Source organism: Phyllopteryx taeniolatus, chromosome 10 (assembly GCF_024500385.1).
Source record: "Phyllopteryx taeniolatus isolate TA_2022b chromosome 10, UOR_Ptae_1.2, whole genome shotgun sequence".
In the NCBI taxonomy this organism is placed as follows: Eukaryota; Metazoa; Chordata; class Actinopteri; order Syngnathiformes; family Syngnathidae; genus Phyllopteryx; species Phyllopteryx taeniolatus.
The window spans coordinates 29,224,786-29,233,954 of NC_084511.1; the positions used below are offsets into that span (position 1 = coordinate 29,224,786).

The following is a 9,169-nucleotide window of genomic DNA, read 5'->3' on the forward strand; positions in this document are numbered from 1 at the left end:
GCTTCGCTCCCCCCCCCCCGAGCCGCTTCGGGGGGGGGGGGGGAAACCCGAGGCGAAGTCCCTCCGTCGTGTCCCGGGCGGTCCCCGCAACGCTTCGCGGGGGAGACGTCCGGGGCGCATCCCGACCAGATGCCCGAGCCGCCTCACGTGGCTCCTCTCGATGCGGAGGATCAGCGCCTTTACCCCGAGACCGAGCTTCTCCGCCCATCTCGTGAAATATTTACCCATAGCATTTAATATTTGTTGCATTCATAAAACGGTCAAGGAGTTCCCCCCCTCCATATATATATATATTTGATTTTTTTTCTTTGTGAAATCACAACTTTAATCTCGTAGTATTTTGACTTCCTTCTGGCGTTACCCTTGCATTTCTTTCTTTTTCCGCTTGGTCCTAATCCACAGTTGAATTTCTCAGTTGCATTCATGCTCCTTTCTATCCAAGCCGCATGTTTTTGTTTTGTTTGTTTGTTTTTGTTTCTGTTGTTGCTGTTGTCAGGAGCTCGGGCCTCAATTTTATTTGTCTGCGAGCTTGCCTTTTTGTGGTGTATTGAAGTCACGTGGGGCAAAAAAATCAGTTCAGAGACACATGAAATGGTTCTGTAAGGTTTACTGAGTCGAGAAAGACTGCTGCACACATAGCTGTAATAAATAAATGAAATAACTTTACCATAATAATTATACTAACCATCATAGTAGGATTGCTTATTTCGGGTTTCTGTCTTCTTTTTATACATACATATATATATATAATATAATATAATATATATATATATATATATATATTATATATATATATAATATATATATATATATATATATAGCTTTCAATAAATTGTTCCCTTTAATATTTTGTTGTCCTGGTTGTACGCGTGAGACTTTGGTGAATGTCCTGGTAGCAGCATTCTGTATCCACGGCATCGCAGACGAGCATCATCCCCCCGGGGGTCGTTTCTATGGCGATGCTCATAGAGAAGGCACCTCCCCCCCCCCCCCCGCCCCTTCAAGCAGAGGGCGCTGTGTCCTCTGTGGTCATGGTAAAAGGGGCGGAGTCCTGAAGAAGGCCCTCAGTTGTCTTTGGTTGCTCAATGCTTTGGTGTTCTGTGATTGGCTGGTTGTTGTTGTTGTTGTTTTTTTTTTGTTTTTTTTTGGTTTCATTTTTTTTTTTTTTTTTTTTGGTACATGTTGTTTCATACATTCCAGTTCCTCAAACTTCAGTCCGTGCCGCTGGAGTCAGCTTCACACAAACACACACGAGAAGACACGCATGGATTTCTTCATTTGTCCCGTTACACGCACGCATGTGTCGAGTGAGTCAGTCAGCCGGTTCCCTCACTGATATCCGTCCATCCGTCGCCACCGATTTTCCCGGCGTGAGGAATAAGTGCGTGGCTCGCCAGCAGTCCATTATCGGTCCTCGATCTGCGCGGATCCTTCTGTCGCTTTGCCCGCATGGCAGTCTTTTCCCTTTCGACTGAGCAGCCACTCACCCCTTTTCACCTTTGTCCTCCCTCTGTACGCTCCAGTTGTAATTCCATTCTTGATATTGTCCAGCTGGGCCACAGCAGGAGATGTAAAAAGGCCATGTGTGTTTTTCGTGGCTGTGGAACCAAGGCCTTTGTGGAGCCGTGAGCCTTGGACTCTTTTGGCTGCCCTTCAGGTATTCTGTCAATAGTTCTGGTCTGTGAAGGGAAGCAGACCAGGTCCATATCGCTTCCAGTGATGGACCACCAAGGGTCCAGTTGGTCCCAGAAAGGAGAGGAAAAAGAAAGGAATGAGCTACAACTACGGGGTCGTAGTGGCAAAACGGTCGGTGGAAAGATAAACCCCGAGAATGATTCATCAAGTTTCTGCTCGACGTTTGTCCCGACAAAGCAAGTCGTTCGGTGGAATGCGATTGGTTTTCGGTTGACCGGTTCGGCCGGCGGCAGGCTCGGGTCAAGTCTGGAGTTTGGGGTTAGCCGCCGCTAGCGGGGTCCAGTAGCGCGCACCCTCTTGCCTCGCTTGCCGATGGTGGTGAAGCGGAAGGGCGTGGTGAGGTCAGGTTGCTCCCCAGGCGGGAAACGCTTCATGAAGTGCACATCCTGCTGGTTGGGGAGGGTGTGGGGGCCGCGGCGAGGTCGCCCTCGTTTGGTGAAGCCCACGTACCAGCCCGTGTAGCGTGCCGACATCAGAGCCGTGTAGTGGTTTTCCAGGACCTTTTCCACAAAGACGCAGTCGGCACTTCGGTTACTGGCCTTCTGAGGAGGAGAAAGCGTCGGGAAACAAGGAGAAGCCGGTCAGCGCAGTGCAACGCCATCATTTGACACGAGAGAAAGGAATTCTTACCTTTCCGACCAGCTTGCCCCGGCGGTTCATGCACAGGTAGAAGTTGGTTTCTTTGCCCCGGATTCTCACCTGGCTACCAAAGGTGTCTGCCTCCACTACGAGCTGGGCTTGTGAAGGGACAGACAGAGGGACAGACAGACGTTAGAGCCAATCAAGACGACGGCCACGTGTCGACGGAATCTCTTCGTCTGACATTCGAGTCCCAAAACAAAAACGGCTGATTACACTTTTGGTCGCTTGTCAGTCAATCACGGGGGAACATACGAGATGTGTCACAAAAGTGTCGCAAACAACCCGGAAGACGATCCCGGAAGAATCCTGGCTGGGAAATTGCGTTACGTATATGGCGGATCGCTGCGGAATGGCATCTGATCGGTGGCGCTACAATCGCTGCAGTCGCTTGATTGGCCGACGAAGAAATTGGCGAGTGACAGGAATGGAAAAACAGCAACAGAAAATGTCAAAGGTTATTCCCACTTCTGTCGGGGGGGGGGAACTGAACTGTATTTGTAACCCAAGCGAACGGCCCCGAACATTGAATTTATTTATTTTGCATCGATGAAACCCGCGTGTGTGTCCTCTGTGTCTCGGAACGGACAGATGGTTTTAAGATAAGGCGGTTTTGGCGAAGCTGCTGCCCACAAATTGGCCTCGTAAAAACAAAAAGCAGATAAGAGCAGAGTGTTGTGAGCACGCAGAGAGCCGCAAGAGAAGACTCTTGACGGGCTCTCTGTTCTCGTACGCTATTTGTGCACATACGCGGGAGTGCGCGCTCATCCCTGCGGGCAATATCACTTCCTCAAAGAGTGCTTGAGCCTGGTTAAAAATAAATCCCTAAAATGGCTCCTACGTGACCTTAGTCAACAAAGGGGTCACGAGAAATCAATAGCTTTTTCCACTCTTGCCTTCTTCCTTCCTCTTCCCCCTCCAATCTCCTCTCGTATCCCTTCGGCTCTCGTGCATCGCCGTACCGTATTTGATTCGATTTTTTTGGGGGGGAAATAATTCTCCGGAGCGCTTTCTGAAACGTTTCGACGACGTGCTCGTGAATGGCGTACATACGCGACACAGGCGAGCTTTCCCGTCTTCCTACCGGCCATCGATTGCGTGCGGTTTAAGAATGGGTTTGCACGTAATTACATTCGAGGTGGAGAGGAGCACGAGGTGGGGGATGGACACGGCGAGCGTTGAAGAACGGCAGAGGACGGGGAGGCAGGGAAAGGAAGCCCGCTGTTTAAAACAACAGCGGCGATGAGAAATCAATGCGCAGATCAATGAAGAAGATGACTTTCTGCTGTCAGGTCCGACGGCGCCCGCCAGCCTTCTCCTCTCGCTCACTCACACCTTTTTTGTTGTTGTTTGTGAATGATTCTTTTAAACAGACGCCTTCATTGGCTGGCGGGCGGACCGCGTTCACGCATTCACTTGTTTTGCACTCGCGTGTGTGTGCGTCTTACCATATTTGTCTCCGTCTTCTCCCCGGGCGCTGATTCGGCGTCCCAGCACTTGGACGTGTTTGCCGCTGGTGCGGCTGTAGAGCTGGTAAACCCGGTGGTGTCGTCGACTCATGGTGTCTCGCACCTGCGTCTGGTTCTCCACGTGCACGCTGAAGTTGACCCCATCCACACCGAGCACCTGCCGGGAACACGCGTAGGCGCGCAGGCGGGGTTTGCCAAAGTGTACCTACATCGGAATACGAGTGGCCTCCAGAAGTGTAAAAATTCCTGACGGTCATGCGTCTCACCTGTAAAGGATTGCACATCACCAGCAACATCTGGATACATCTGGAAGGAGTCGAAAGAGAGCATCAGTCGAGAAACCATTGACAGCTGCGAGAGTCAAGCACTACGCCATCATTCATTCTTCCCCCCCCCCCCCCACCCGCCGCCGCAGTTCCCTCTGTTCAACAGCTTTTTGCGCGATTGGCCAATTCCAATTCCTGCTGGCCGACACAAGCTTGACACGCAAACAGGCCGAAGTCCAGGGCATGGGCGGACGGGCAACGCCCACAGCCCCGTTTATAGTTACGCTAGCAAAAGCTCTGACCGGGCCGTGCCAAAATCTGGCCTCCAAATGACCCGACCGGACCGTAGCAGAATGGCACAAAAAGCCGAGAGAAATACCATCTGTTTTGCTCGGGGCATCTGAGGCAACGAGTCGCTGGGTTTGGCCGCCGCGGCTATGTAGACAGCCGGGCTGGACTGCAGGTGCGCACCGGGCTGCCCTGCGGTTTTGGCCACAAGTGGATTGCGGTTCCAATTAGAGATGCGGAAAAATCCTTTCTGGAGAAATCATTATGGCCGCGCACGAGTCATGTGTGCCGTCACACGGCTTGTTTTTGTTATTACTGATCACGCGCCTCAACTTTGGACGACTCGAGACTTACGACAGAAGCAGCTGGTTCTATTTCTCAATTAAAATATATCCGCGTTTATCTAAGATAAGACCCCAAACCTCGGAGCTATCGTTTGTTATGTAAAGCTCTCGAACGGGATTGTCCAAAAAGCGGTCGTCCTCGAGCTGCTGCGCGATAGCGACTCGATGACGCCGGAGCCCAAAAGCAATCGTACCAATCTTGTCTATCCCCACCTCATCTCTGCGCCGCTCTTTCTGGAACTCGTTGTCCTCCCTTTCTCCCGTCCGCCTCTTTCTCTCCCTCCTATCATTTTCCTGCCTGCCGGTTTATGTTTAGGGTTAGCGAGGTGACTCCTCCGCAGCGTCGTGGGCATGCACGCAGATGTGTGTATACGGGAGGAGCGAGCAGCTGACAGCTGGGGCCGAAGCAAAGACATGTGCAGCGTTTCTGGGACCGGGAGATGGCGGAGGAGAGACTGGCTGAACGGGACACAAAGGGGTCGAGAGAGAAGGCGGGGCAAGAATAAATGCTGCTGACAAGGAAGAAGAAAGGTGGGAGATGCAAATCTGAAGTTTATGTGAGAGGCAGAAGAGGAGGGTCATAAAAGGTTGCATCTCCGAGGAGGGATAAAAAAACAAAAAAAAAACTGAAGAGACCACAGAGTGTGGTCTGGTCTGGCGTGAGAAGTAGACAAAAAGATAAATAATGGGAAAGGAAGGGGAAGAGGTTACGAGTCATGCGCATCATAACATAAGTCACCGACCGCCTCCCGACTCTGGCGAACGTACGTCATCGTATCCCCTCGCTTCCTCGGCCTCCTCTTTTCGTCGCGCTTCGGGGGGGGGGGGGGGGGGAAGGTTGTTCCTTAAGGGCGCCGGGGACGGGCGTGATTAGCGAGTCGCCGGCTCACCGATCGTTAGGAATGAGAAACGGACGACTCGGCTGCAAGGGGCGGAGCGGCCGATCGAAACCGATTCAGACGCGATTCAGACGCGATTCAGACGCTCTACGACGTGACATCGGCCGGTGCCCGCATCCTCCGGGCGACGTGATTCGGCTCATTTTCACACCGGAGAACATTCAGAGAGAGATGCTCGCATCTCGACTCCATCGGGAAGATTTCGTCAAACGCCCGATCTGAGTTGTTACCCCGATAAGGAAATGCGTGCCCTTTTTCTGGACTTGGATGAAGTCCAAAGATTGAACTTGGGAGTCCATTTATTGGCCCTTTGCAGCACGTTCGAGTCGATTACACCTTCGCGGGCTGAGAGGACCTCCTCCTGTAGCCCTCAACAATGACCCCAACTTCATGGAAGTTGTGGAAGAAGTTTCGCCCCAAAGGCTTTGGCTCTCGAAATCCAGTTGCCTTCACTTGAACTTTAGATTAGCATGACCCGGATGGCTGAGAAATTACACAGACATATTGTATCCCTATTTCTGACAGCTGTGTTGACTCTTCAGTCATTCGAATAGACGCAGACGTCCAGGGCAGGACTGTGTTGGCCCTCGCATTCTACCGACAGCGCCAAAAAAAAAAAAAAAAAAAAACCCCGAGCCCCTGTGCATTGTGAGGACTCTCAGCTGTTCAAACAGCCCGGGCGCACCGCCGTCGAGGACGCTGCGGGAAAAGCGCCTCGGCGCTGGATTCGCCGCTCCCGCAAAAACCACAGACACTCCGTTTTGCGCCAGCCGCGGAGCCGAGGCCAGAGGAACGAGGGGGGGGGGGCCGCTCGGGGGTGAGGGAAGGACAGAATAGGAGCGGAGCAAAGACAGAGCGGAGGTGCCGGGGGGGGGGGGGGCGGAGAGAGGGAAAGCCCGGTGGGCGGTGACATCATAAACCTGCGCCCCTGCAGAGGCACCAGAAGAAGACGGCGGGCGCGTGAGCAGGCCCGACTGTGGGACAACGGTTCCAGAAGGCCTCAAAGTGGAGCTGCGGCTTTTCAAGAGCGGAGCGACAGGTTGTTGCGGTTCGGACTTTCCCCCTTTGCGTGCCAGACTTTGATCAACAGGGACCAAAGTGCATTCTGGGGGTGGGGGGTGGGGCGGAGGACATAAATGCGGAAATGTCTCACGCGCTAAAGCGAGAAGGAAACGAGCGGCTCGATGATTGGCTTTGGCCGAGCTTAACTAAAAGCAACGGACTAAACAGTCGGTCCGCTCGTCCCGAGATACCGCCAGGGGCGCCGTCGTTCGGCGCATATTCGTTTGTAGCTTTCACCTCAGCGAGCATGCGTGGAAAAACGGCTGCGTGCGAGCCGACGGGACAGATGGGAGACGGCGGGATGCGGGCAGGCGGGAGAAAGCGCGAGGAATGAGAAGTATCTGGCGACGGCGGCCGCGAGCCCACGCAAGCGAAGAAAAAAATAAATCCCTCCCGGCTTTTAACGGGACACACCTCGAATGGGCAGGCAACAGGCCCCTGAGGACGCACCCTCCCTCACGTTTGCTTTTTGGCACCCGATCGCCTTCCCGAAGTCTGCGTTAGCATTGCCGGCAGGAAAACGAACCCAAAAATGCAGATGGGTTAAACGGCGTTCCCGAGCCGGTTCGGGCCATCGCTCAAGTAAGCGTCGACGCGACGGGGGGGATGTTTATGGCGGCTTTTACGAGCGTGACCTCGTGACCCCGAGCTGTCAGCCAATCAAAACGGGACTTTGGTGGCACGTTTTCCACGGGGACTGACGAGGAGCGACGTAACCGTTCGACATCGTAACCCTTCCGTCGTCTTCACGCGAGATCGGATTACTGCGCGATAAAAGAGATTTGAAAAGGGAAACTCACAAGACGGTCAGCGTGGGAAGAAGGGACCACATCGCTCCCCCCCTCCACTATGGAACTCGGCCCGCAGACAGTCTCCTCGCTCGGCCCGAGCCAGTCCGCCAGTCCGGAGAGGTCCAAATCCGCAAATCCGCTGGGTGTCAGGCAGAGTCAAAGAGTCCAGTTGGCATCGGCGGATCATCAACATGCGGCCGCGGGTCAACCGGGGTCTGAGGCCGGAGACCGCGGGGCAACCTCGAGCGGCTGTCCACGCCGGGGGGGGGGGGGGGGGGGGGGGGGGGCTGCCGATGACGCGAGAACAGGTGCGCAGACGGTCGAACTCCGAAAAGCCCCGCGGAACGATGCCACGCGTGCGTGCCGTGTGGACGCGCGCACATGCACGCGCGGCAATTACAAGGCTCGGCTGAGCAGGTCCAGCGGCTGTCGGAGGTGTCGGAGGGTCTCGGCCACGTCACAAGGGGGCTCGCGCGCACAGCAGGTGGGAGACGGAGGCGCAGCGGGCGCGGGGCGATGCGAGGCGGCTTCGCTCATGTCGGTGCCTGCCAATCGAGTCGTGCGAGGATGGCGCGCGCGGACAGGAAAAGGAAAAGGACAAGCCGCACTTTGCACCTGATTTTCCGGACTCGCCTCAGCCGCTGGTCGCCGCCCGGCCGCTGTGCTTCTCCCTGCGCCTCCTCGACACAATAGCAGCCAAAACACAGCTCGATGACATCACCTCCGAAATGTTTGAAGGGGGAAAATGCAATCCGATCGTTTTATTTATTTTTTTAAACCTCGAAAGTTAAAGCTTTTCCTATGAAGCGCGAGGGGGGGGGCGGGGGGGGGGGCACGAAAAGTCAAAAGTCTCTCCGCTCCGAGAGAGAGAGAGAGAGAGAGAGAGGAAAAACAGCTCCGTGTTGCAAAAAGAAAAGAAAATCAAATGAAAAGAGAGCTCGAGCTCGCCAGGTTAGCGGAGGAATCCAAAGTTGAACACTACTAACGTGTTTACCCACTGACAGATCCGCTCGCACTCTTCTTCCTCTTCTTCTTCTTCTTCTTCTTCTTCTTCTTCTTCTTCTGCTGCTGCTGCTGCTGCTGGTGCCGCTTTTGCGTCCCCGCGTTTTCATTCACACCACAAAAGGCAAGAAAAGGCGCCCCATGTGTGGTTTGGTCCACTTTCCTGCTATTTTGGCAGATGCTTCTCGCGTCCCAAAAAAAGCCACGGGGGAGGCACGTCGGCAGGCGCACACCTCGCTCCAACAAAACCGGAACGACATTTGAACAGGCGCCGATCGATCCTCCCTTCCACCCTCCTCTCTCTCTCTCTCTCCCTCTCCCCTCCTTCTCTCTCTCTCTCTCTCTCTCTCTCTCTCTCTCTCTCCGAGCCACACTTCTCAGATCAAATTAGGATGAGTCCGTCGCAATGCCGTGCTGACCGTCCCACCAAATGTCAGGTTGAAGAACACAAGCGCAACTTTGTGACCTCCGTCTGTTTTCACTGATGGCCGTTTGATCAGGTTCCGGAAAAATAGGGTTAAAAAAAAAAACCAAAAAAACATGTTGGAATGTTGGAGCGTGCTTCAAGGAAGAGGAATTTGGTGTGAATCTGGGAAGAGAACAGGATTGTTTGGCCTTTGTGAACATGAATTGTGTCGGCGGGTGAATGGACGAGTCGGGATGCGTGATTGGATGAGCGAGTGACTAATGAAGATGATCTGCGCACGCCCATCA

At 53.8% G+C, this 9,169-nt stretch overlaps 1 protein-coding gene across 4 annotated transcripts; it reads right to left on the minus strand.

Moving 5' to 3' along the window:
- Positions 1-589: 589 nt before the first annotated feature.
- Positions 590-8,593, minus strand: fgf18a (fibroblast growth factor 18a). 4 transcript variants are annotated; one of them, XM_061787905.1, is made up of 7 exons: positions 8,448-8,582; positions 7,463-8,133; positions 4,915-5,160; positions 4,070-4,109; positions 3,783-3,960; positions 2,326-2,432; positions 590-2,237 (listed from the first exon to the last, which is right to left on the minus strand). In XM_061787905.1, the coding sequence occupies exons 2-7, from the start codon at positions 7,492-7,494 to the stop codon at positions 1,965-1,967; spliced, it is 876 nt and encodes a 291-aa protein (XP_061643889.1). In that variant the 5' UTR covers positions 7,495-8,133; positions 8,448-8,582; the 3' UTR covers positions 590-1,964. The 4 variants fall into 4 exon arrangements, with proteins under 4 accessions (XP_061643889.1, XP_061643890.1, XP_061643888.1 ...); XM_061787906.1 differs by having other exon boundaries at positions 8,452-8,574; XM_061787904.1 differs by having other exon boundaries at positions 7,463-8,593.
- Between the last annotated feature and the right edge of the window lie 576 nt (positions 8,594-9,169).